This window comes from Harmonia axyridis, chromosome 4, assembly GCF_914767665.1.
Source record: "Harmonia axyridis chromosome 4, icHarAxyr1.1, whole genome shotgun sequence".
Taxonomy (NCBI): Eukaryota; Metazoa; Arthropoda; class Insecta; order Coleoptera; family Coccinellidae; genus Harmonia; species Harmonia axyridis.
The window spans coordinates 25836484-25862611 of NC_059504.1; the positions used below are offsets into that span (position 1 = coordinate 25836484).

General features: G+C 33.7%; 3 protein-coding genes across 4 annotated transcripts in view; 1 reads left to right on the plus strand and 2 right to left on the minus strand.

Moving 5' to 3' along the window:
• Window positions 1-13924, minus strand: part of LOC123677351 (calcium uniporter protein, mitochondrial) — a 67820-nt gene extending 53896 nt beyond the window's left edge. Inside the window, exons 1-3 of one of the 2 annotated variants that reach the window (XM_045613814.1) lie at window positions 13713-13924; window positions 12979-13111; window positions 1114-1191 (exon numbers count right to left, since the gene is read on the minus strand). In XM_045613814.1, the coding sequence (XP_045469770.1) occupies window positions 1114-1191; window positions 12979-13111; window positions 13713-13823 (322 nt within the window). In that variant the 5' untranslated portion in view covers window positions 13824-13924. The remainder of the gene's footprint in view (window positions 1-1113; window positions 1192-12978; window positions 13112-13712) is intronic. The other variant, XM_045613815.1, reaches the window with a different exon arrangement.
• A 3018-nt stretch (window positions 13925-16942) lies between these two features.
• LOC123678635 (trypsin-1-like) lies at window positions 16943-24062 on the plus strand (the record flags this gene model as incomplete). The annotated part of the gene is made up of 7 exons (XM_045615767.1): window positions 16943-16988; window positions 20274-20360; window positions 20478-20660; window positions 20720-20881; window positions 22258-22448; window positions 23714-23827; window positions 23884-24062. Coding segments are annotated over 7 exons (837 nt in total), but the record flags the coding sequence as incomplete, so codon positions are not given.
• On the minus strand, window positions 23921-24528 carry LOC123678226 (succinate dehydrogenase assembly factor 4, mitochondrial-like). The gene is made up of 2 exons (XM_045615126.1): window positions 24368-24528; window positions 23921-24314 (listed from the first exon to the last, which is right to left on the minus strand). The coding sequence occupies exons 1-2, from the start codon at window positions 24411-24413 to the stop codon at window positions 24049-24051; spliced, it is 312 nt and encodes a 103-aa protein (XP_045471082.1). The 5' UTR covers window positions 24414-24528; the 3' UTR covers window positions 23921-24048.
• Window positions 24529-26128: the final 1600 nt, after the last annotated feature.

Genomic DNA, 26128 nt, shown 5'->3' on the forward strand with positions numbered 1-26128 from the left:
AGTCAATAGAAAAGAAATATATAAAAAATAAACAATGATTTCGAACCTCAATATTAAAATGAACCGCAATTGATTCCTTCAATTTTTCTTTATCGAAGTAAGTATTTGAAATCAAAAATAATATTCCTGGTTTGATATCTAAATGAATAACTCACGTTTGCAGGTCAGAATAACAATCAGTAATTCACAAGGTTAAGCGACCTCATTTTCACTTCCTTTTTCCTTAGATACTATACTGCAATTCGAATCGATACTAAAAATTGGGAAGAATAGGAATATACCTTATTTATTGCCTCTCACTGTACTCACCTCGGTTCTCACTGCGGGCAAAAAAAATTCTCTAATCGATTTCTTAGTTATGAATATTGTAGGAATATCATTGAATCTATTATTTGAGATAATTTGTTAGTAGTTGCACATTTCAAATTTCAAATGAAATTGTAATGAATATCAATAAATGGGAAGATTACCCAATAAGAATAAAGTCAATTGGTTGGAAGTAGTGTTTTAGAAAAATTGGTAATTCCGCTCAAGGAGGTACTTGAAACGGAATTAGAAAAATTTCTGTTAGCCAACAAATATTATGCTATTATAATTGATTTCAGACATTAACCAAATGTTCTAATTTAACCACTTAACCTACCCTGAAAATTTCAATTTTCTAGATATTTCCATTCGAGGGCGTTTAAGCAACACTTGAAGGTGCAATTGGCACTTGAACGACAGGAGTATAAAATTTCAAGTCAGTGGTTTCCTCATTTTCTGAAAAAGCTCGATCGATTTTTTTCCAGTTTGAATGCTGTTCAAGGAAAAATATTTGTTTAATTCGAAGAAAAGCATGTTGCATCCGAAATTATCAAGTACTTATTTAGTGTCCTCACATAAATTCTCGCTCATTTTCCCGATAAAATCCTATTACATTTGATATTCACACAATTGGCTTTGCTGTTAGCAGAATTGCAATATTTTCGGGTGATACAATTAATTCAATTTCATAAAAAAAGTCTTGATTACCGATTGTTTGTTAAGATATTAGTAAGCAAGCACATAACTACCAAACTTTAACTCAAGGATCATATTGATTAGAAAAATGAATCCACAAAAAAAAATTACCAAGAGCATTTGTGTCAATATTGTCCTTGTAGGGGATATCGAATTCCTGTAGATGTCTACTGGTTGGTTTTACTAGATCTGGGAATGAAAAAAATTCAAGAATAATATCGAAAAAATAAAGGAACAAGCTATGACGGGGAGTCAAGAGTTTTCGAGCGCTCGTCATTCATCTCCCAATTTCACCTTTGGAAACCATATACATAGGTATAGTTTATCCTAAGTCCCTTGAACTAGTCCATAAAAACGCTTGGCCATAGATGGCCCTTTGTAGGGCATTCTGCGATCCGCTAAATACCGGAGTTTGTTCGACAGTATTGTTAGACAATAAATTCACTGGCCCCAAAGGAATTTCTGGAAACTTGGACAACCCTTGTATAGTCGAATAATTCAGTTTCCTCCAAGTGACCTTGCATATACTATACCTATATACAGTTATGTTGTCTCCAAGGGCGCAATTAAAGGGTAAATGAAAGAGCGCTCATAAGAACTTGACTTCACGTTAATATTCGGTTGGTATCCAGCATTGATTATCTTATTTACAATTACGATTAAAAAGTCAAAATTTTTGGAATAATTTTTCATTTTTTTATTAATGGAAATAATACTCCGTAACTGCGTTCTTGAATTCAAACCGTGAGTATATAACAGACGACCAAAAATATAGTCAATTACAATATACCAATTGTCTGTCGAAATTTTGGACGAATTTTACTATCTCTGAAACAATTTATTTGATATTTGGTGAAGATATGTCAAAAATTCGAGAGATGAATCCTAGATTAAATTTAAGTTCTGTTCCAAAAAAAATCGAATTCACAAATCTTTCAAAGTAACAACCCTTCAAAGATACAGACTGAATTTTACGTTTCCATTTCTCTTTAATATGTTCAGTCGGTTGGTCACGAAATTTTATATGATATTCGAAAATTACCGGCATATTGACGAAATTATAGAACGGTCTATTCGAAGAATGGAAGCGCAAAATGTCACTTATACGAGGGTGAATCAAATATAAATGAGATTTTTCGCCCGTCGGGCACGATAGTGGAGGAAGAAAGTTCCCGCTTTGTTTGTTGTCACATTATCACCTGTGATGAAACATGGGTGCACCAGTACACCCCAGAGTCTAAACAAGCGAGTATGGAGTGGAGAAAACAAGGAGAACCTGGACCAGTGAAAGCCAAGTCACGTTTGTCGGCTGGCAAGGTTTTGGGAACCTTTTTTTTTTTTTGACCAGCATGGATTGCTGTATCTCGGTTTTTTGCACGAGCGCAGGAAAATTAATGCGGCCTACTACTGCGACGTTTTGAGTGAGGTCCGACTTGCATATGGCAGCAAAGAACGAGACCTATCGAACAGGGAAGTGGTTCTTCTTCATGAGAATGCTCGCCCCCATACAGCCGCCTTGACTAGGGAAAAGTTGGAGCAACTGGGGTGAGAAACATTGGAACACCCACCTTACAGTCCAGACCTGCCACCCTGTGACTTTCATGTGGTTTGCCCTCCCAAGGAAGCTTTGGGGGGCCAAAGATTCTATAGTGATACCATGGGCGCCCGCAGAAATTTTTCTCAGGGGGGGCAAAATGAAAATTATTGAAAAACGATAAGGCGTCCATGATTGTCATTGAAAACAAGAAAATTGTTGTGAATCCATTACTTTTCGTTTTTTCTTGCCCTTTGGATTGAGAAGGTTATAGTGAGGGTGTTGTGCTGAAACATGAGGCGATCGAAATCTCAGGGGGGGCCACGGCCCCCCCCCCTGCGGGCGCCCATGAGTGATACTGAGGTTGAAGCCTACGTGTGCAATTGGCTGCAGACATGACTTGCATCTTTCTACGTGGAAGGAATTGGAAAGCTGCCTATCCTCTGGAGAAAAATGTGTTTCCAAATCAGGAGGTTATGTAGAAAAATAAACTATATCCTTTTTTGCGTTTAAAATGAAAAGTTCTTCATAGCACCCAAAAACGTTCCACAAAGTGATGATGGCGGCGGAGGAAACAGCACAAAGGAAACAAGACCCGGAGAAAGCTGAGGAGTACAGGTGGAAGATGAGAACTGCATTGGATTCAACCACCAAGCAACCTGAATCCAATATCAACAGGGCAGAACAAAGAGCCCTGAAAGAATAGAAATGATAAACCGCATAGATGATGGAAACAGCCCAAATAACTATCTAACAAATAATCCATCATTAATATCAAAACAACAATTAAAATAAAAATAAATCACAAAAAACAAAAGTCTCGTTTATATTTGATTAACCCCCGTAATATCCCTTGTGTTGGAAAATGTTTGAGCATAGTTGTTTTGAAATAGTTTTTGTTGTCAATTTTGAGATTTAATTAATAGAGATAATATATAGATTCGTATCAATTCACCGGGTAGGTGCTTTGTGGAATGTATATTCCTGCTGGGGGATATATCCCCCTTATCCCCCCTTGGGTACGTTACTGAAGGGAGGATGTCAAATGTTTGCAGAAAATGAATATAAAGAGAGACACGATGCAGTAGGAAAGATAATACACAAAGAATTGGCAACCATATTAAAACTAATTCATTCCGAAAAAATGCCATACTACAATTACCGACTGGAGACCATCCTGGAAAACGAACGCTATAAGCTGTACTGGGATCGTACGGTTTTGGCTAATAAAAATTCCCTCACAACAGAACAGATATATTACTAGTCGATAAACATCAAAATACAGCATTACACATCGACGTAGCAGGAGGGCCACAAGGACCGGACACGACCGAGCTCTATCCTTATGATATTTCAAATATCTGGGATCCTTTTAGTGGGGAGTGAAAAAGCCGACGGCAAGGAGAATTTATATCCTACGCGTATAGGCTAAATCGGGGATAATAATGTTTATTCAAAATAAACATAAAAAATTACAGATTATTTTATTATACACAAGCGCGATTCCAGGGCGGGGTCAGGGGGTCAAGGTTTTCAAAGGGTTCAAAGACCAAATTAGATTTTGTGTGCCAATTGTCTTCTTTTTTTTTTCATATTAAACAATCGATATACCATTCAATTTTTATATTAATTTCCACCTGAATGGTTAAAATCCTGATAAGTAAATAAATATATTATAATACACAGGCGCACAACTTTGCTTCAGCCGTCGTTTTCCGAGATTCGAGGCTTTATTGTGAAAAACTGGTTATACATTCATTAAGTGATAGTTCAAGGGAGCAACGTCTGGAGAATAAGGCGGGTGGGGTAGGACCGAGGGAAGGACTTCCCATTTCAACGTTCAAGTTTATCTTGTCCACTTTCGCAACATGGGGTTGAGGATTGTCATGCTGTAAAATTACTTCATCATGTCTCTCGTTGTATTGCAGCATTGTCATGCTGAAAAATCACTTCATCATGTCTCTCGTTGTATTGCGGCCGTTTGTCAATTAATGCTTGGCTCAAACGCATTAATTGCGTTCGATAACGATCGCCTGTGATTGTTTCAGTCGGTTTTAACAACTCATAATACACTACACCGAACTGGTCCCACCAAATAGTGAGCATGACCTTGGAACCGTGAATATTCGGTTTGGCCGTCTACGTGAAAGCATGGTAGGGATATCCTCATGATTTTCTACGCTTGAGGTTATCGTAATGAACACATGTTTCGTCTCCAGTCGCAATGCGATGCAGAAATCCCTTCCGTCTTTGCCTTATAAGCAGCAAACAAACGCCGTTAAACATCTCTCGGCGTCAACTCGTATGGGACACAATTTTCTTGTTTCTGAATCATTTCCAATACTTTTAGGCTTTTTGAAATGGCTTGTTGCGTAACTCCCAAGGATCCTGCCAATTCTCGTTGCATTTGACACGAGTCTTGATCAAGTAATGCCTCCAATTCTGCATCTTTGAAAACCTTCTCTTTTCCACCGCCATGTTGGTCTTCGACGTCAAAATCACCGTTCTTGAAGCGTTGAAATCACTCTCGGTAAGTTCTTTCACCTAATAGCGGCCTCACCATAGGTATTTAAGAGCATTCGATGAGCCTCAGCCGCAGATTTCTTCATATTAAAGCAGAAAATTGAAACCTCCCGCAAATGACGAAAGTTTGGCTCGAAACCTGAAATGTTTAATCGAGAATAGCTTTATGATGCAGACACAAATCACTAATATTTCGAAAGCGTTATGTTTACAAATACCTGAGCTTATTGTATATCATTTACGATTTTTTTTTCGACTACCACCTACCACTAAAGCCATCTATATCTAAACGGCGGAAGCAAAGTTGTACACCTTATAATAAATGTATAAATATAAATATTTTTAAGAGGTTAGGACTTGATACCGATTTACATTATTGGTCCAATAAAAAAACGCGAAGCCCATAAGTGCACCCCCCCCCCCCCAAAATTTAAGGCTAGAACCGTTCTTGACTATACAGGGTGATTCATTGGTAAATGTACATACGTTAAACTGAGGTAGAGCTACCCTAGACGAGTCCAAAAAACCTATATTGATAGGTCTATTCTTCCCCATAGCCCAGATTTATGAATTCACCAATATCTTCAATTCCTTATTATTTTTGAACCACCCAGTATATTTGATTGATATTTGGAACGCAAAATTCACTCCATTAGGTACATCGATCGACCTTTGAAATCATTGAAAAAATCAGGTCCGTATTAGATAAATATAGAACTTTTCACAAGCTGAGATTCAACACCCTGTATAGTGGAATATTGGAATTTGATGGAAATATTCGGAAAGAACAGAAATTTTTCTATGGGAATCAGTAGATTTTAATGTCCCGCGTCATTCAACTCATCGAAAATTTCGGCCAAAAATTCAATGCAATAGTGAAATTTCTCTAACTTCTCAGAAAAATCGTACATCGAGATTAAATTGGAAAATTTTCTCGTTCCGCTGATTGAATACATTCATTCAGATTATGTCCTGATATTCTGACAATTATTTTTCACTAAACAATTAACTTTTGAGGAATTATTTTGTGTCGAATCCCACAAGAGTTTATTCCAGTATGAGATGGTTCAGACATTTTTTGAAGTATTGTGGTTTGTTCTCATTATTGAAATCGAACATAATAATGCCTCATAAATTCTCGAATCAAAAATATGCCGATATGTTGTTCGTGTATGGTTTTTGTGACGCTTATAGAAGATTACCACATCACGAAACTTTTTCTTCTGTTTTATATTCGTGAAAATGGCCAGTTTTCAACATCAAAATTGAATGATTCCCAAGAAAGTAGGCACTGAATATCGATGAAGACATTCTTGAAATGATGAAGATACGTACAGAAAATAGCACTAGGAAAATTTGTAATGCTCTGAACTGTATGGCGTAGATCGAAGAAAAATAAACTTTACCCTTTTCATCTCGATGGATTTCAAGAATGAAAGAATGAATAATAGAATTTTATTTACTGATGAAGCCATTTTCACGAAGGATGGCGTCTTCAATCTGAAGTATTCGGATATGTGGGCTGACACACAAACTTTCAAAGTATGGTGTATTACCCAAAGATATGGACATTGCAGGCAAGTATTATTATATAATTTTTGGCCGAAATTTTCGATGAGTTGAATGGCGTGCGGGACATTAAAATCTACTGATTCCATTTGAAAAATTTTTGCTCTTTCCGAATATTCCCATCAAATTCCAATAATCCACTATTGGAAGGGTGTTGAACCTCAGCTTGTGAAAAATTTCATATTTTTCTGATACGGACATGATTTTTTTTAATTATTTCAAAGATCAATCGATGTACAGGGTGGGCAAATTTCGATGTTTTAGCCCTACAACTTTTAAACCAGAAGAGATAGACAAAATCTGATACCCTATTCACGGTCTCTATTTCTGAGAAACTAACAAGGGTAGTATTCATTTTTGGCCACCTTCTTTTGTTTTCGAATTATAAGCGAAAATTGAAAAAATGGCGATATCGAAAAACATTCATATCTCTGCTAATACTGATGATAGAGCTCTGAAATAAAAACATTATACGGGCAATTTTTTACGAAGAATCCAGTGGCGTACTTGTATTTTCAAAAGGTTCTTTAATTACGAAGCTATTAAGCTATATGAATTGAATGTTATTTTTCAGCAATATTCTGATGAATGTAGCGATATGTGTGACTTTTGAAATAATGGATTTTGATTAAATCTTTATATTTTTTGGTAGGTACTCAATTCAAACATGGAATAGAATTCTGGATTTCATTTTTCAAATGTAATCGATATTTTAAGGGCTTCTGTAGAAAAAAATCAAAAAAGTCTCTCTGTCTCCAGCGATAAAAAATTTTACCTAGAATTGTTGAAAATTTTGAGTTACACTCCCTTTTATTATGATGATGATGATTCCAATAATAAAGAGATTGAAAAAATTCCGATTGGTTTTTCAATTTGAGCCATAATTTTTCTCCAATAACATAACTGGTTGATCTAACCAAAATTGTGTTTCAGGGCTCCCGGAACCACCCACATAGTAATATTACAAATTATTACAAAAAGAATAAAGGAGACAGTGACCGATCTCTTTTTTTTTGGGGAAAAATGAACTAAATGAAAAAAATTCATATTATGTGAATCGGACTGAAGTAATCAATTGAAATATACAGGGTGTTTCCTAAACATGCGGCAAAAATTCAGGGGGTTGTTCCTTGGACTATTTTAAGCATGTTTTGTCCTTGGATGATTTTTGAAAAACCTCTTTGTTTCGAAGATACAGGGCGAACAACATTTTTCATATTTTTAAAATTAATAATAGTTTAAATAAAAATGCGTACCGCACTGTGTTTACTAAGTAGGTACAATTTATTTTTAAATTTGTTTAACAACATTCCAATTACTAAAAACGGCCAGTTTTTTGACTAAAAATTGATAAGTGCAGATGGTAAAGGAATACAGATTAAACACGGTTTTCATTTGAATTCGTTTGCTGGGTGTAACTTAATAAGAAATGATCCTGGTGTTTTTGAAAGGGTTCGGCAGTCAATGAGGAGAAGATTGGATGCTTGTATGCTGGCTAGAGGTGGTCATTTTCAACAGTTTTTGTAGGTTGAGTTGAATTTTCATGTAATTTTTCATAATAAAATGTTATTATCTGAAATTTTGTTTCCCCTATATCTTCGAAACAAATAGGTTTTTCAAAAATCATCAAAGGACAAAATATTCTTAGAATAGTCCAAGGAACAACCCCCTGAATTTTTGCCGCATGTTTAGGAAACACCCTGTATAGAAAAATCGAAAACAATTTTTTGGACATATTTCATCAAATGAGCTTGGCGCGAAAGTGTTAAGCGCTTGTAGAAAAAAATATTGCTCCTAACTCTTGCGGAAAGCATCTTTCCCGCACTCTACTACAGTTTCGAGTGGGAAAGTACCACTTTCCACACTTGTTAGGAAAATAACTATATCCTAATAAAATTAACAACGAACTGAAAACAAGAGAAAATGCTCAATTCATTAATCCTCCTATGGACCGCACTGGTTTATAAGATCACAAGAAAGATAATTTTGAAGTGATAGATGTGCGTAGCTGCAGCCAATGATAGTAATCATATCGTCACCTGGCGGAACTTGGACTATTTCAGCCAATAGTAACAACCAAATCGATACAATGTGTTTCCAGAGATAACCTGTTAATCACCAGGGTTAATTTGAAAGAAGTACTGCTAGGCAATAAATTCCCTGGTCCCAAACGAATTGCTGGACACTTGGACATCGAAATATTCTTTCTTCCTCCAGGTGAATTTCTAGTCTAAGAACCAGTGGACGGCAGATAAATTGAATTACAAAAATTGCCGTAGTGTATTACGCTTTCAGATGGCGTTCAATTGAAAATTTCAAAAATAATTGTCAGACACTCAAACAATAAAAAATATTCACAAAATTTGTTATTCTTTTTTATTTTTTCCAAACTTCAGCACCCTGCATCTTTAAAACACAGCTCATTAGGATTTATATAGATATGGTTTTATTATTTAATCAAAAAATTAGTAGTCATTAAAATTCAAGTAACATTGAAAATAATTCGAAATTCTCAGTTGGTTTCATAGATGATCATATGGTTCTATACACAATAATCTAATTTAGATATAGTAGATGATATATTTTTTATTAAAGATAGTTAAGTTAGGTAGGACAAAGAAAATTCACAGTTGAGTGACAGCCATAGACAGTTCATAGACGAAATATGGAACATCGAAGAGAGGAATGAAAACTGAAAATCCAGGATAGCCAGAAAAAGAATTGAAGAGACGTCAAGCGGAAATTATTAGAAAAATTTAAAGAAGATTATTTTTGAGAATTTGAATTTGAGATCGATAGAATTGAAAAAAGAAATTTGAAGTTGGAATAAAGTTATTAACGAGTTGAAGAAGAAATTATAAATATATTGAAAGAGCTTTGGAATTGGAATTGAAAAAGGGAATTTGAAATTGGAATTGGAAAGAATTTGGAGTTACAACGTCGAAGTAGTATTGGAATAGGATTTTCAGTTTTCAAAGAAGAAAATACAAAGCTGGACTGAATTGAAAAGAACAATTTCTAAGATAAGTGTTTTCAATTTTTTTTCTTTTTGTAAAAAATTTCATTTCAATAGATAGGTAATTAATTAGGTAGTGAGGTAGATAGGGTTTGTTGTTTGATTAAAAAAAAAATTAAATTTTATATATTTTTCTCTGAACCCACCTGAGATAGGGAATTATTTTCAAGTAAAGATTTAAATTTTTGGATCTGCCAAGTCGTAGGAACTGACGTACCGATTTGCCTTCAGAAGTTTAAACTTCTGAAACTTCAAAGAATAATATATCGGGTGTCCCAAGGTGAGTGGCCTATTAGATTATTATGGAAACTATTGATGGTAAAGATTTCGAATTTTGTGGATAGATATTTGGCCATGTAAGGTACATTTTTAAAATAATTTCACATTTCCAGTGTTGCCGGATGTACGACAATTTGGCAACAACTTTTGTTATTTTAAAAGGGACATCCGGTATTTCTATTTTTTTTATGATACTCCATAAAATATTAAATCTATTCACTTTACTTTTCCATACCTATCTTTAACGGTTTTTGAGTTATTAATTATTTTTAGAAATTTTAGATCAAATTGGCGTATTACGAAAATGACTCTAGTTTGCTCAATATTTGAGATTTAAGTCAGAAATTTTGCAAGTCGTTAGATATTGATCTGATCTGTGTCACTGCTTTTGAATTATGGTTGTCAATAATACAGGACGGACCAAAAAAAATCATCATTTGCCAAGTTACAAAATTGTGAAAAAGTCTATTTTTTCAAATTAGACACCTAGTATATTTTTCAATTTTTGGAATCAGTACAACACACTCAACATTTTTCTATTCACGTCCCTATACCTATCTCAACTGGATTCCGAGTTATATGCGTTTATTAGATTTCGTATTGATTCAATAAGCGTTAATTTCTTTTGTATTGTTATTTTCTCTATGTCGTTCATAGATCGATATATCAATGAATCAGTTCAATCCATAAATGTCAAAATAAACAAATATTGAGCGAACTAGAGTCATTTTCGTAATACGCCAATTTGATCTAAAATTTCGAAAAATAATTAATAACTCAAAAACCGTTAAAGATAGGTATGGAAAAGTAAAGTGAATAGATTTAATATTTTATGGAGTATCATAAAAAAAATAGAAATACCGGATGTCCCATTTAAAATAACAAAGTTGTTGCCAAATTGTCGTACATCCGGCAACACTGGAAATGTGAAATTATTTTAAAAATGTACCTTACATGGCCAAATATCTATCCACAAAATTTGAAATCTTTACCATCAATAGTTTCCATAATAATCTAATAGGCCACTCACCTTGGGACACCCGATATATGAATTTCAAGTTTCCTAAAATACTTTTTCATTCAATTTTGAAAATTTCTGCCACCACTTCAGAACCGCAATAGTCGTCTGCAGTTTCGTTTATGAATAGCTATGAATGAACTTGGTGCGTCGACATATAGTACTAGAATTAGTGAACTTTTATATCCAAAGCATCATCTGGCGAACACAGAAAAGAGCACAGCATATAGATCGATTAAAAATTTCAACAAACTGCCTCGAAACTTTGCCACGCAAAGAAACAAATCTGAAACAATTCAAAAAAGGGGTGTTTAGCCTTTAACTAAATTTAGAACCCTACTCAGTTGAAAAGTACTTGAGTGGAGTGTAATTTCCTGGCTATGACACTATTTCATTTCAAATGTCTATTAATAACATCATATTATGTGACAACTGATTGAAATAAAGACCTATTATTATTATTATTATTATAAGGGTGTATTTTGACATATCCAAACGGCAGCTTTCCTAAAATACCTTTTTAGTTCATAAAATGTTCACACTGGTCGCTCCTGGTTGTAGCTGAGGCCACCGCAACCTTTTTAGGGTCAGTTCAGATGGTCGCGCGTAAATGCGCGATTCACAAACCGTGCGACTAAAGATACAGAGGAGTCATATACAAATATTCATAAGGTCGCGCGACATCGCGCGTATGACTCCTTCGTATTTTCAGTCGCCCGGTTGTGGATCGCGCGTTTTCGCGCGACCATCTGAACTTAGCCTTAAACTAGCCCCCACATCATGATTGGTTGGTACAACAGACTCACTTAGGAAATTTTAGGCTTTCTTAAAATATGTGTGGTCTGCTGTCCACTGGCTCTTAAGACTATTCGATAAACTATAACAATATATTTGACTAGGTTGAAACTCAGTTTGAATTTGTAAAAGAACGACACATATGTTCATGTCAAATTTTTATAGGATCATATAGGAACCCCTGATCTACATAAACCGACAACAGTTCAGTTCTATCGATAAGCTTCTAATGTAAGTCAGTGCTTTACTCAAATTTTTTATGCAATGAATCGGTGATTCTCGACTTTACAGTTTTATCCTAGGGACCTCATTTTTGAACCAACCGCATAAACAGAGGTCCAGTGGTATCAGGTCTGAGAAATCTAAATAATAGGGGCTCTGAGACCAATACAAGGAGGTGGAAATTTAAATGAATACTTTTCTACCAGAACGATATTCTTTGACAGCACCATATTTGTAGATTCAAGGTCTAACACTGTCAATGGTACAATTTTTGTATTAGACTTCTGTGGAAATTGGACTTATGAAAACCACCAATTCAATTAAATGAATATCGTATATATCGAAATGAAGCGTATATCTGCTGATTGGAAGATGTAAAAATGTTTTGGCAGTGCTTTTCGAGCTGCTACCAGCGTTTCTGTTAATTTACGGTATTGAGGCGGTAATAAGCCATAGAACCATCTTTTTCAAAAAGAAAATAAAAATTTTCCAAATCACAATTTGAAGCAAATCATAGTTCACTCAGCAAAACAAATGGAAATAAAATAAGAACATAAAGAGTAATTGTAAATTATTTTGGCATGTAGAACATATTCCTAAAGTTCAGTCTATTCGATACGACTCACACTGAATATCAAATTTTGGATTAAAATATAAGTATTCTTGCTTCCTAAAAATGTAATAAATAATAGGCATAATTGATTTATGCATTTCAAATGAGTCTATACCTATTAAGTAAAGATTTTTCTCAATTGAAGTACCAAATAATATCTGTGTAATACCCTTACTTTTGATATATAAAAAAAAATAACAGGCATTACACAGAGTACTAATTTAATATTCAGGTTAATTATTTGCCCGAATTGTTCGAGATGAATAATAATTATAATAACCCAATGGTTATTTGTCCAGTGTAAACATATTTTCATATCATTAGAATTACATGAATTAATTGTCAATTTTTTCTTAAAAGCATTGAATGTTCAATTTTCAGATATACTGGAGAACAAAAACACTCACCATCTTCATCTGAGTCACTTTCATCAGAGGAGGAAGAAGAGGGTTCATGTTCTAATTGTTTGCTTTTGTCAATAGTACCATCATAACCCATGACCGGTGTTTTAAAATGTCTCACGAAGTGATCTTGAATAGTCTAGAAGAAAATTGTTTTAATATCATCTGTCTGCAGCTAGTGGCAAAATATATCTAGTAATTTATTTTCTTTTAGGCATTGACGACTAAGGTCATAAGTCTAATGTATAAAAACTGTTTCTACTTCATTTCCAACTGTAACATTTATATTATTTGATGATGGCTTGCCACAATTAAATATTATCATCTAGGAATACTTTTTGCAATTATTGTAAGAGTAATTCAATAAAATTTGCAGTTCTTAAGCAAATTTAATAATTAGATACTATTTTAAATATAGAACCGATTGGTACAAATGAATTAATAAAATTATGGAATAAATAAATTTTTAGAATATAGTATGCATTTGGTGTTCCAGCAAAACTCAATGAGCTCATTCAGTAGTTCCAGTTTAATTGATATTTGTGAATGAATAATCCACCAGTCGAATACAGAAAGGAAAAACCAGTAAGAACCCTAAAAACAAAACATTAAAAGAATGATGAGAAGGGGGTTTAACCCTTTCCAATATCAAATTGTCAGAAAAGGGATGAATGTATTTTCACCAGAAAATCAATGAGGAAAATGATTCAGAATTATGCATTGTGTTCTAAATTACTTACACTATTCAGAATTACATAATTTTTAAGTGAAACATTTGTGGAAAGCAATGAAATGTCTTTATTTACGAGAAGCCGCAATGGACATAACACCCGCGTCAACGCCATTTTCATTCAATTCAATGTCATAATATTATAATGAAAATTTGCAGAAGATTATAAAGATGGATAGGAAACGGAAAACTTTGCTGGTGTGAGCGCCATCTCTATGTGAACAGTGGACCTAGGGTTGGTTGAAATCATAGAACACCTTAGAATATAGATAGATGTTCTAAGCAGAACACTAATATAATTTATATATATATGAAATATTTTTCGAATTTATTTTTGGTTAATATGTAGCTATCTTAGAACATAGAATAGTTTATTCTATACTCTAATGGCCAGTTGCACCATTTACCTAAACATTGATTAAAATTTAAACATTGATTACTTTCTGATTCCTCTTAAGAAATCAGAAGGTAATCAATATCGTTAGTTCAAAACCCTGCCCATAAGGGCGCCACAATCACGCTAATTTATTTTACGACTGAGTTGTTACTCTTTCTCTATGGGTTTAACTAAAAACTGCATTAGAAGTTCATTTCTAAGTAGTTTAAGCTTTATTGTATCAATATATGACTACGAAGTGAAATGTTTTTGAACATTGTCTATAATTTCAGAGATTCTCTCCTGTGAATCTCATTCCTCGTTTTTCTTGCCAGACTTTTGCTCTGCAAAAATAAAAACATAATATTCAAAGCATACTGACTGGTATGAAGATTTAGAACACAGATATCAGAGTAGAACTTATACTTGTTTACATTTCTTGGAAAATATTTCATTTTTGCTGCTACCTCTTCTATGTTCTAAGGTTGACGCGAAGCATAGACCTATAATGATATTATAGGTCTATGACGCGAAGCAACCGATTCACTTCTCACCCGAAGGTGTGTCTTAGGCAGACCTAAGATGCATAGAATACCTGGTGTGTCTACTTATACCTGTAAAACTTTCAGACAAAACGGGAGATTTTTCGGATTTATACCTACTTGATTTCGAGGGAACGCGGGCTTTTCAGATGGCGCATACATCGTTTTCATTTGACATTTCTCTCAATTCTCGACTCTTGTGAACCAAGGGCGTAGATCTTTTTTTTCTTGGGGAGGGATAATCGAAAAAAAAATTTTTGACGACAACTTTTATTCATATCTGTAATGTTAGAAAAAGAAGTTTGATAATGAAGTTCGAACCAAATTACTCGAAATAATTTTTGTTGTTACTAATTCGGTTGTTCTTACCTTGTTCTCAAATAAGAGTTACGAAGGAAAATGAGAAATTACTTGGATAATTTTGAGAAAAAAAAGTTTCATGAATATGAGCCCACAAAGGCTTTGCTTTCAATATACAGGTTGTTTCTAGTGTGTCGTACAGTTTATCAAATACTTATTAATCTTCGCTACAGATTAGGTAAATAAATACCAAAACTTATAATTAATGCATTCATTAGAACTTACTAGCTGGATCTTAAAAATAATTTGGATTTTCCTGAGGATTACTAGAGGTTTTTCTCGAAATCGATAGCAGATACGACAAAACTATAACAAACCAAAAAGTGTAGTACAGGACCAGAGTTTTTTTTCTACATTTTTCTCAACTAACAGCCATTCACCAAAATATAGATTTGGAGGAAGGAAGCAGGCATCCTTCCAGAAAATATATCACCCTGTAGATTTGCATTCAAAATTAGCATATCACATAGTGAAAACTTTAAACTGAAATATCTATGGCCAATTCATATTAAATATCTTGTGAAGGGAAGGTTATACGAGAAAATAACTTGAACTTCAACACATGTATCACAAAACAAAATGTTTGGGGACTCATGTTATAGGACTTTTTTTCTTAAAATGATCCGGAAATCTGTCATTTTCATTTGTATCCCCAATTTAGGAGCACCGTGTAATTACCCCCAGTATCCCCCTATTTCTACGCTCTTGTCGTGAACTTTGAGTATAGAACATTAATATTTTATATTCTATGGTCTGTCATTATATTCCATTCATTTGAGTAAAACTTTCGATATGAACTGAATTGTAATTTATTGTGAATGTTTGCAGTGTCTAAAATCAGTATTTCCTTTTTAAACGGCACCAGGCAGATGCGGGAATTCGAAAAATTTAAAAGTGCGCCACCTTACAGCACTCTGGTGAAGCAGACCACCAAAGCAACAGGTGGGTCTCTCGAAAAGTCTGAAACAAAATCGAATCAGTAAACACACCAGGTATTCTATGCTTAGGCAGACCTAACTGAAGAATCAACCGGCGATCTCGGAGCGAAACACAATACCCCCGGGAGAGGGCGCACCTAATTCTTGGCTCGAGAATCGCCAACATATGATGGATGAATACTGATCAATTATGACAAAAGGTGTTTTATATTTATACTCACCATACTTATATATTCGTATACTTAAAAACTAGAAGATAACAAAATTGAATCTGCAAAACACTAAAAATCAAGACTGAACTGAAACACAAAAGAGAGGTTGGAATGTAGGCCAAAAACATTTTTCAGTAGGAAAGGATGAAATATGTTTTTGTGTGAAATAGCGATACATTAGTTCCAAACCCTGGCCCTGAAAACGAAGCTATATTTTCACTTCATAATGTTCTATTGCTATCACCTTATATACTTTCAATAAAAATCTCTTCAGTTCAGGATCACCATTAATTTTTCACTTTGTTCCAGGTTTCAAACGGCTTACGTTGGAGTTCTGCCAAAGAATTGAAGATTCCAATTCTAAATCAATCCTTCGATTTCCTGGATTTTAGTCAGTAATCACAAAAATAATTATTTTATTGTCAATCTTCAAATGAAATGTTTCCTTCTTCAATAGTTGAGTGGTACAATACGATATATATAATTTGATTCAATAACTTCATTAATTTCTCTTCACAAATATCAATTTGTATAATTATTTGCAATAAAAAGTACTTCAAAATTCGTTGAGTATTATTACTTAAGTAAAAATTAAGTTGGATGCAAAACCTCACTGAAATATTGAGAAAATTCTAATTAATATTACAGTTTTTTCACATTTTCATTCAAATTGTGAAATTGTTTGGAATTATGATTTAAGGCGCCTTATGCGCAGAATCAGCACCGTTAGTTTAAAACCCTGCCCATAAGGGCGCCACAATCACGCTTATTTATTTTACGACTGAGTTGTTACTCTTTCGTTAAGTTAAACCACTTCCTTCGATTTCTACAATGCAGATCTACTCAGAGAGCCCAGAGGTAAATACAGATATATTTTATATGCACATAAATATTGATTCATTTTTTTTTGTATTTATCTGATATGTACAGTGCATCCTATTTTGGGTGAGACAGCCAGGTTTCTCGCTTGTTATTTAAGACAGAGCCTTGCGGTTTTCACGTTCCTTTCCTACTTTTTTGTGAAACTTAAGTATGTTTAATCAGATTTTGCATAACTGTTTCCGTTCAAGATATACAGGGCGATTTTGGGAATTGATACTTTTCGGACCCCTCCTTTATCTCCGAAGTTATCAGGTGTGTGAATAAGTCTTTCCCGTTTTTTGTAAGAGATGGCGCCACCAATACTGTGCGAGTATTTAATGGTTACATATGTCATAATCAAAGCTTATTCATCTGTCAACAATTCCACACTAACACATTAGTTGAAATTTTTTCGCATCATAAATTTTTGAAATCGTGAAAATGTCGAAATTTGAGCCGAGTCGACGTCATTTGCGGGAAGTTTCACTTTATTGGTTCAATTTGAAGAAATCTGCTGCCGAGGCGCATCGGTTGCTTCAGGAAGCTTATGGAGAAGGTTGTGTCGATGATTCAAGTGTTCGCGGATGGTTTCGACGCTTCAAAAGTGGCGATTTCGACGTGGAAGACAAGGAGCGTTCCGGGCGGCCGCAAATCTTTGAAGATCAAGAATTGGCGACTTTGCTTGATGAAGATTCGTGTCAAACGCAAGAAGAACTTGCTGAAGCATTGGGAGTTGACCGAACAACCATTTCCAAGCGTTTGAAAGCCATGGGAATGATCCAAAAGCAAGGAAATTGGGTGCCGTACGAACTGAAGCTGAGAGACGTCGAACGGCGTTTTTTCACTTGCGAACAGCTGCTTCAGCGACATAAAAGAGAGGGTTTTCTGCATCGTATCGTGACTGGCGATGAAAAGTGGATCCGTTACGATAACCAGAAGCGAAGAAAATCATGGGGACTACCCGGCCATGCATCATCATCGACGGCCAAGCCAAATATTCATGGCGCCAAGCTCATGCTCTGTATATGGTGGGACCAGCTAGGTGTGGTTTACTATGAGCTTCTGAAACCGAATGAAAGGATCACAGGCGAGGTCTATCGACGACAATTGATGCGTTTGAGCCGCGCACTGCGAGAAAAACGGCCACAATACTCCGACAGGTACGACAAAGTTATTTTGCAACACGACAATGCTCGCCCACATGTTGCACAGCCGGTGAAAACATACTTAGAAACGCTCAAATGGGAAGTCCTACCCCACCCGCTGTATAGTCCAGACATTGCTCCGTCTGATTACCATCTCTTCAGATCGATGACGCATGGCCTGGCTGACCAGCACTTCCATTCCTACGAGGAAGCCAAAAAATGGGTGGATGACTGGATAGAGGCCAAACCGGTCGAATTTTTTCGCAACGGGATTCGTATGTTGCCAGAAAGATGGGGAAAAGTTGTAGCTAGCGATGGCCAATACTTTCAATAATTCATTTGTAACCATTTTTTCACAATAAAGGCTCAAAATTTGAAAAAAAACGGGAAAGACTTATTCACACACCTTATATTAGAAATAATGCTGAGCTAAAAACTACGTCTGAATCAGAATTCTGCGTAGAATCCAGTGGCGTACTCAATTTTTTTTCGGGGTATGGTTTTGAATATTCAAAACAAACTTATATTTTTTTTAATGGAACACCCTGTATATTATTATGCAAAATATTGGATAAAATTTAGTGGGGAGTTGTGCGTCTCATTGTTGTCTCTGTTGATAATAAACAAAAATTACCGAAAACTTTTAAATTTCTGACAGAGGATGCACGTCAAACTTTATTTCGTGTTGCCAAAATTGTTTGGAGCTCGTATATTGAAGATCATAGATTGCATTTTCGCCAAATAAGAAATAAGAGAGTGCGCTTTTTTCTTGAAATGGTAGTAAATATTTTTAGATTTGGCAACGCCAACAAAAGCGTACGCAGCGCCTCTACTGGTGCCTTTCATGACCGGAACGAAGATAGCTTTATGCGATCTAGAATGATATAGACAAAGATAGATGACGAAGACAAAATCAGATAAATTTACTGAAGGAGTTGACAGTCTCATTGGTTGTCTCTGCAGTTAGTTTATCTAACATGATTCAATTATTTAATTAATTTTTGTTCACAAATATTAATTTGTATGATTATGCTATTATAAATTTTTTCAATGTTCGTTGATTATTATTACTGAATGCAAGGACTCACAAATCGAAAAATAATTAATTTGGATACAAAATCTCACTGAAATATTGAATGAACTATAATTAATATTACAGTCTTTTCACAATTTTTGGTTCAGGTTTTCATTTAAATTGTGAAATTTCTTATGATTTAAGGTGCCAAATGTCCCAAATCAACATCTTTAGTTGCTATCTACTGCTAATAAGTGCGCCACAAACACGCTTATTCATTTTACCAATATCTTTAATCTTTTTTCTTCATTTCTCTATGAAGAAGGTAGAGAAAAGAATAAAATCATCACGTTTCAAAAGTGTCCGTTGAATTGTCCTAAATTGGGAGGAGCTAGGGTGAAAATTTGTTATGAAAAGTCATAAAGTACTGATAGAGATAAAGCAAGAAGTAAACAAGTATTAAAGTATGTTCGCGCCTTTTTGGATTGGTTACCCTCTAGCTACACAAGCACCTTCTATTTATCCATTTCCGCTGGACACTGTTTTCACACTTCTATCATAACATAATATATTATTCTTATTATATATTCTTATCTCTTTCCTCCATAAAGGAGGGCCAAAAGGGTTAACACTTTAAAATAAAGAATATGTTCTAAGGTTGACACATCTTAACTAACCTTATGAATCTTTAATTTCTGATTGCAATATGAAAAATTATCGATCACACTGAAAAAGAATATGATTTTGTTTCAAATTATTGAAATTTTTTCGGTGAAATGAAGTTCCAATATTTATATTATAGAATATTATGTTATCAACATGATTAGGAACATGTTATTTCTTAACACTGTTGAGAATGATACATTTCCAGTTTTTATCAAATACTTCAGATATGTGGATGAATATAATACTAAAATTCATTCTCCATACCTATATAGAATCACTTCATAATACTTGCACAGATAATATTTACATCTTTTTGACTCAATTCTTTCCTCCAAATTCCCAGCAATTAGCTCGATAAATATGAAAAATTTAATCCTTATCATTGTAATATTCACTTTTACCAAAGGTAAGAAATCAAATTTTCAAATTCTATAATATCCACAAGTAATATTTCAGGTGGAGATCCTAAAACGATTCAATGTGGTAAAAGAGGTTTTCAAAACAATGGTTTTAGAATTATAAATGGAACACTTGCTTCAAAAGGTAAATAATAATAATACATCACAATTATGAATCAAACTTACTTTAAACTTAAACAACTCATCAAACGATCAAACTTACATAAAAATTCTAATTTTGCATTGTTAATGATATCTTTAGGTGAATTTCCTTGGTTGATTTCCCTTAGTATAAAGGATGCCAATGCAAATAAATATAAACATAATTGTGGAGGCGCAATAATCTCAGATTTATGGATTCTAACAGCAGCTCACTGTGTATTTGGTATTAAGAAGGATTCCTTATTGGTGATAGCTGGAGCTAATAATATCAAAGTAAAGGAAGGTGCAAAAAAACAAATTTTCAAACTTGTTTTAAAATAGTGATTACTTTATTAATTGTAGATACTCAACAAAGTAGGAGCGTAATCGGTGTTTTTGTTCATAATTTCGATAAGACATTTGCCAATGACATTGCTCTACTAAAATTGGAATCACCACTAGAATTTGGTTTTGGCATTGATGTAATGCCCATTTGCTTGCCTCAAAAAAATCAACAATTTATTGGTGAGTTCAATAAAAAATACAGAAATATACAAAATAAAATTATATGTAAGAGCATTCATTTTAAATAAAAACAATAAATAGACGTGAGAAAACTGAACACCTAGGATAAAACTCAGCCTTTAGTGTTGGTGTCGTTCGAATGAGTTATTTTACCCTATATGCAGCTCGGAATTATAGCCGAAGGTGTGCTAATTAGAGAATTGTCCTTTCAAAATTCAGAACCTCACAAAAAATGTATATACTCTGGTAAATATTTTTCAAAGAAGAATGAAGAAATGCAGAAAGGAATTTACTAAACTATTAGTTGATGCACTTGAATGTACCTTCACTTTTAAAATCTTCAAATGTCCTACAAGCTTATGTAACTCTAAACAGACAAACCACTGGTCAAATATGAGATCCAAGACTATGAACTAGTTACAAGTTTCTGCAGACTATTGAATATAATTGGATTGTTTCAAATAGAAGCTATGAGGATGTTAGGATTCATTAAGAGGTAGCTGAGGGATTCCGAGAATATTTCCTTTTTTAAAAACGGTTTATCTCATTAATGAGAGAAGTATTTCAGAATATTCTTTGGAAGTTTGGTAATGTTATTATGAAATTCATATTGAATGTGTACAATGAAAGTTACTCAGATGGGTCGTATTCAAAATGGGTATCCACAAAGATTCCAATTATGATTTTCTTCTTGATGATTCATCTTTGAAATCACTAACGGTTAGGAGACAGCATTTTGATATTATGTTCATTTACAAACTGTTGAATAACTTAATTGATTGTGAACATTTATTAGCTAAAATTAAAGACTCATTTTCACGATGAACGTAACTATCGCGATAGTGCGACAGCACTCATGCCCTATCACAATAGTAACTATCGAGTAGTTAACATTATGATATTTGCTGCGATAGTTACTATCACACTATCATGCAAATGAGCCTTAAATTGAATGCAAATAATTTATTTCTAAGACGTAGAGTTCTATATTAATTTCAACCATACAAACTGTGGAATGGAATCCTATGAGAAAGCTATAAAAGAAGCAAATTCAATAGATATTGATATTTTTCAGATTTCAATTTTGAGCTTGAAGAGATATTTCCAAGCAAACTAATCTTCTGCTTGTACAGAGGGGTTTATTTTTCATAGAACATAGAATAGTGATTTATTTGTACACTTAAAATAAGTTCACTTGTAAAATTGGCTGCATAAATAAATAAATCAGTTAAAAGAAGAATTCAATGCCGAATTGAGTTCTTTGTCAAAAACTGAAAGAATAGTGGTTCCAACCAATATGAGATCTAAACACATTTTAATTTTGCTTGAAATTCATATCTACCATATTTTTAATCTAATAAGATAATGGTTTTCAGGAAATGCAGTTGTAGCTGGATGGGGAAGTACAGAAAGTGAACATTCATCTGATTTATTACATTTTGTTGAAATACCTCTTGTTGATAAAACAAGTTGTGATTATAATTATATAAGAAATGGATTTTCAAGTTTGTTGAACAATTGCCAGATTTGCGCAGGCTCACCAGAGGGTGGTAAAGATGCTTGTCAGGTAATAAGTCCCACATCCCTATATAACAATAACAATTTATTTCCTCATTTCCAATAATCAAATTTCTAATCCACCATTAAATTTTTCAATTCACATTTTGGACTGTTTATTAAAATTTAATTCAATAAATCGATTAGTCCGCCATTTGAAGCTTTTCTCAGAACAAACAATCAAAACTGTGAACAGAGACAACCCATTATAAACACAGCCTTCAGTGTTGGTCTTGCTCAGAGGAGTTATTTCACCCCATATACAATTCGGAATTATGGCCAGGTGACTATTTAGAGAATTCTCCTTTCGAAATTCAGAACCTCGAAAAAATAAGACATGTTTATACCCTGATCAACATTTCTTGAAGAATAAAGAATTATTTATCAATATCAGAATGAAATACAGTGAAAAACAAAAAAATTGCTCCAGCAACTACAAAGAGCATTTAGGCACTCCAGCACTGTGTAAGGCTCTAGTCTAGATAAATTAATAGTCCATGTAATTCCCTTTTGAATACATATTTGTTTTCCATTTGCTTGTGTCTCAGAGGTATTGTATTAATTTCAGGAAGGAAGTTAATACAAGTCAAGGGCGGTCCGAGCCATACATTTGGGGGGGGGGGGTCGCCGTTATGCTCTTGGACCATTTCGTATCTTGTCTATTTGAAACGCATATTGAGTGTTAAGTGGTTCCATTTGGGGGGTCACGACCCCCTTGACCCCTCTCCTGGGACCGCTCTTGATACAAGTTGATGTACTTAAATATACCTTCACTTTCAACGTCTTTAAATATCCTGGAAGCTTATTAAGATAAATCTAACTTTGATTTTAAAGCTGTTATTGATCACTAGAAAATAGACAAACAACTGATTAAATATAATATCCAGATCTTGTCAAAAGTTTCTGGAGACTATTAAATAAATAAAATTATTATTATTGGATTGTTTCAAATTAGTAGAAAGAAGAATCTAATTCTTAATTATAAGGGCCAGTTTTTTCACACCCCTCAGATTTTATTTATGAATAAAACCTGCGCTGTAGGAAAAAATTTATTTATTCGCATGTGAAAAATCAGTCTTAAATAGTAAATATTAAAAAACCAAATTCAAAAAATTTACTTCTAACAGACTAATAATATTGAATTGAAAATTATAATTGTATTATTTTGGAAACTGAAAATTCCAAGTTCAGCAGTATGATATTCATTGAAATTTGTTTGTATATGACTCGAAATGTATTGTATTAGAAAATTACAAGTGTTTTTTTAATTTATAGGGAGATTCCGGTGGTCCACTTATATGTACATATAATGGTGAAAATATTTTATGTGGACTTGTAAGCTGGGGAATTGGATGTGGAAAAAAAGAATATCCAGGGATTTATACTAAAGTAATGTTGAAAATATTTAGGCAGATCAACAGTATAATATATTTCTTTTTTTATAGGTATCTTGTTATATGGAATGGATTGAAAATAATCTGATTGCAGAATCTATTTAAAATATATTGAAACTTTATAATACTAATCTGATATTTGAAAAATATTGTAAAATTATTCAAGATTGTTCTATGTAGAAGGTCTACATTTTTCCCTCAAATTTGTATTATAAATCAAAAATCGCTTACTCGTCCTTTGCGTTCCCAGTCTCCATATCTTGTAGGTTCAGGACCTCTAGGTCCATTAACTTCCCCGGTGTTTGGATTTATATCATTGGGGAATGAAGGAAAGGGATTTTTATCTTGATCAGGATGTACGTCACCTGCTACTGTAGCGGCTGAACTTGGTGGCGTTCGCTTCAATTTTTCTTTGAATTCCTTCATTCTTGGACTTAATGGTTTATTTGTGGTATCAGATGTAAGAAATCTAAATATGTTTTCTACAAAAATTGAGAAGTCTGTAATAGTTTTCGGAAGAAAAAAGTTGAAATACCCATGTAGGATGATTTGCTGACATTTCTCAACATGGGAATCCTCATTTTTTCTCAAAGTTTGGAATAGTGTATTTTATTAAGAAATCTATCTCAAGCAAGTCAATAAAGACCGAAAGTCCATAGATTAATGATTAATGAAGTATCAACAGCAGTCATCTTCTTATCTATGTCTGTCATCAATCAACCCGAACCCATAGAGAAATGAAAGAATGAAACTGAACTACTGAACAGATAGCGCGTTCGGCATAGCATGCGAGAGTGGAGTGGACGAATTTTTCAGTCACGTGACCACATATTTTACAGATAATCAAGATAATCTGAAATAAACAAACGGTACAGATCATCAGCTGTTATGTCAGTTTTTCGATACTGCATATTTGCATGTGGCGCCCTTCGTGGCGAAATGAAATGAAATCATTAGTAAAACATAATCATAATATGAAGAGGTGTTAGAAATTTCTGTTTTTTTTTTACTATACTTGGAAGTTTTGAATTGATTTTGTTTTCAATGTCCGATTTTAGAATATTGAAAATGAATTCTGAAAGTGTAGTAAATCGGAAATTATTGGAATTATTAGACAGAAAAAAAATACGTTGAATTCGGACGAGCGGGTGACTTGTGTAATCCAATCTTATCTTAGAAGCAGGAATATATCCTGCTTACATAACTGAGAAAAGCAATAATCGATAAAGAATATATCTTTATCGATTATTGATTTTCTTAGTTATCGTCTCACTGAGTTGGTGAAATCGAAATATTTTTTAGGGATAAGAAAAATAATTTAGATACGGGGAAATCTTGACTTATCCCAGATGACACAGCAAAAAGTTCGTTAGGCAAAATCGAAGTATGGTTCTAGCTGAGACAGAAGAAAAATCTCGCTTGAGCTGAGGTTGAAGGTGGGGTCTGTTGACGAAAAATAACGAAGAATAAAAAATTTTCTAACCAATGATCTAATTAGGATGGTATCCTGGGAAATTTTTCGGCGGTCTTGGATAAGTACGAGGTTACGATTTTGTTGAGGCTTAAGTAGGAAATGAGTATCGCTTAGGGTCTCGTTTTAAGAAGGGTTTAGAATTCAAATGTCGGTCGCGAAACCGGACTTAGAGCAAAACAATTTTTTTTTGTTTCTTTTCTTTTCAAGAAGAGTAATTTTCAAAAAGGTTGAGTCAAATAGAAAGGAAATTTATTAGATGTGAGTGTTGAAGGAATTTTAAGTATTTAAGGAAGGAAGTGTTTTAACTGTAAGAAAGGTTGAGTTAGGTTAGAAATAGAAAAACAGGGATTTTTTGGGATAAAGTTTTAAAATTTGTTTTGGTATGAATTAGATTAGCTCGGAGTGCGCGAATCGGGAGTGGAATTATTAAAAAAGAATTACACGTCTTGTGTGAAAAAGTTAAAGAATTAAAACTAGGTATATGCAGGGCCTATTTACTCACCTAGCACCGCGGGATAAGTGTACAATCTTTTGGCTATTTAATTTAATTTTTTTTTTTTTGATGAGAAATTAATACTTTTTCGATGAATATAAGTTTATTTGAGTAGTCCTGATTCTCTCAAATTCAGAGTTGAGTAGACAATTTTGGTTATTTTGTTACTTTTGTTTGAATAATAGATTATTTGAGAATTTTTTTCTTTGAATCATAAAGTTTTTGACCATTGAGTCAAATATATACAAATTTTGTGGATATTGTAATTTTGGATATATTTTTTTGCTTCATTTTATTTAATTTTAAAATTTTAATCGATTTTAATTAAC

What these genes read in the sequence shown, in the direction of transcription:
- LOC123678226 (XM_045615126.1), bottom strand. Translation starts at nt 24,413, where the DNA reads ATGAGGATTCCCATGTTGAGAAATGTCAGCAAATCATCCTACATGG. An exon ending in CAGCAAATCATCCTACATGG is followed by an intron (nt 24,315 to 24,367) that starts GTATTTCAACTT and finishes CAATTTTTGTAG; the next exon opens with AAAACATATTTAGATTTCTT.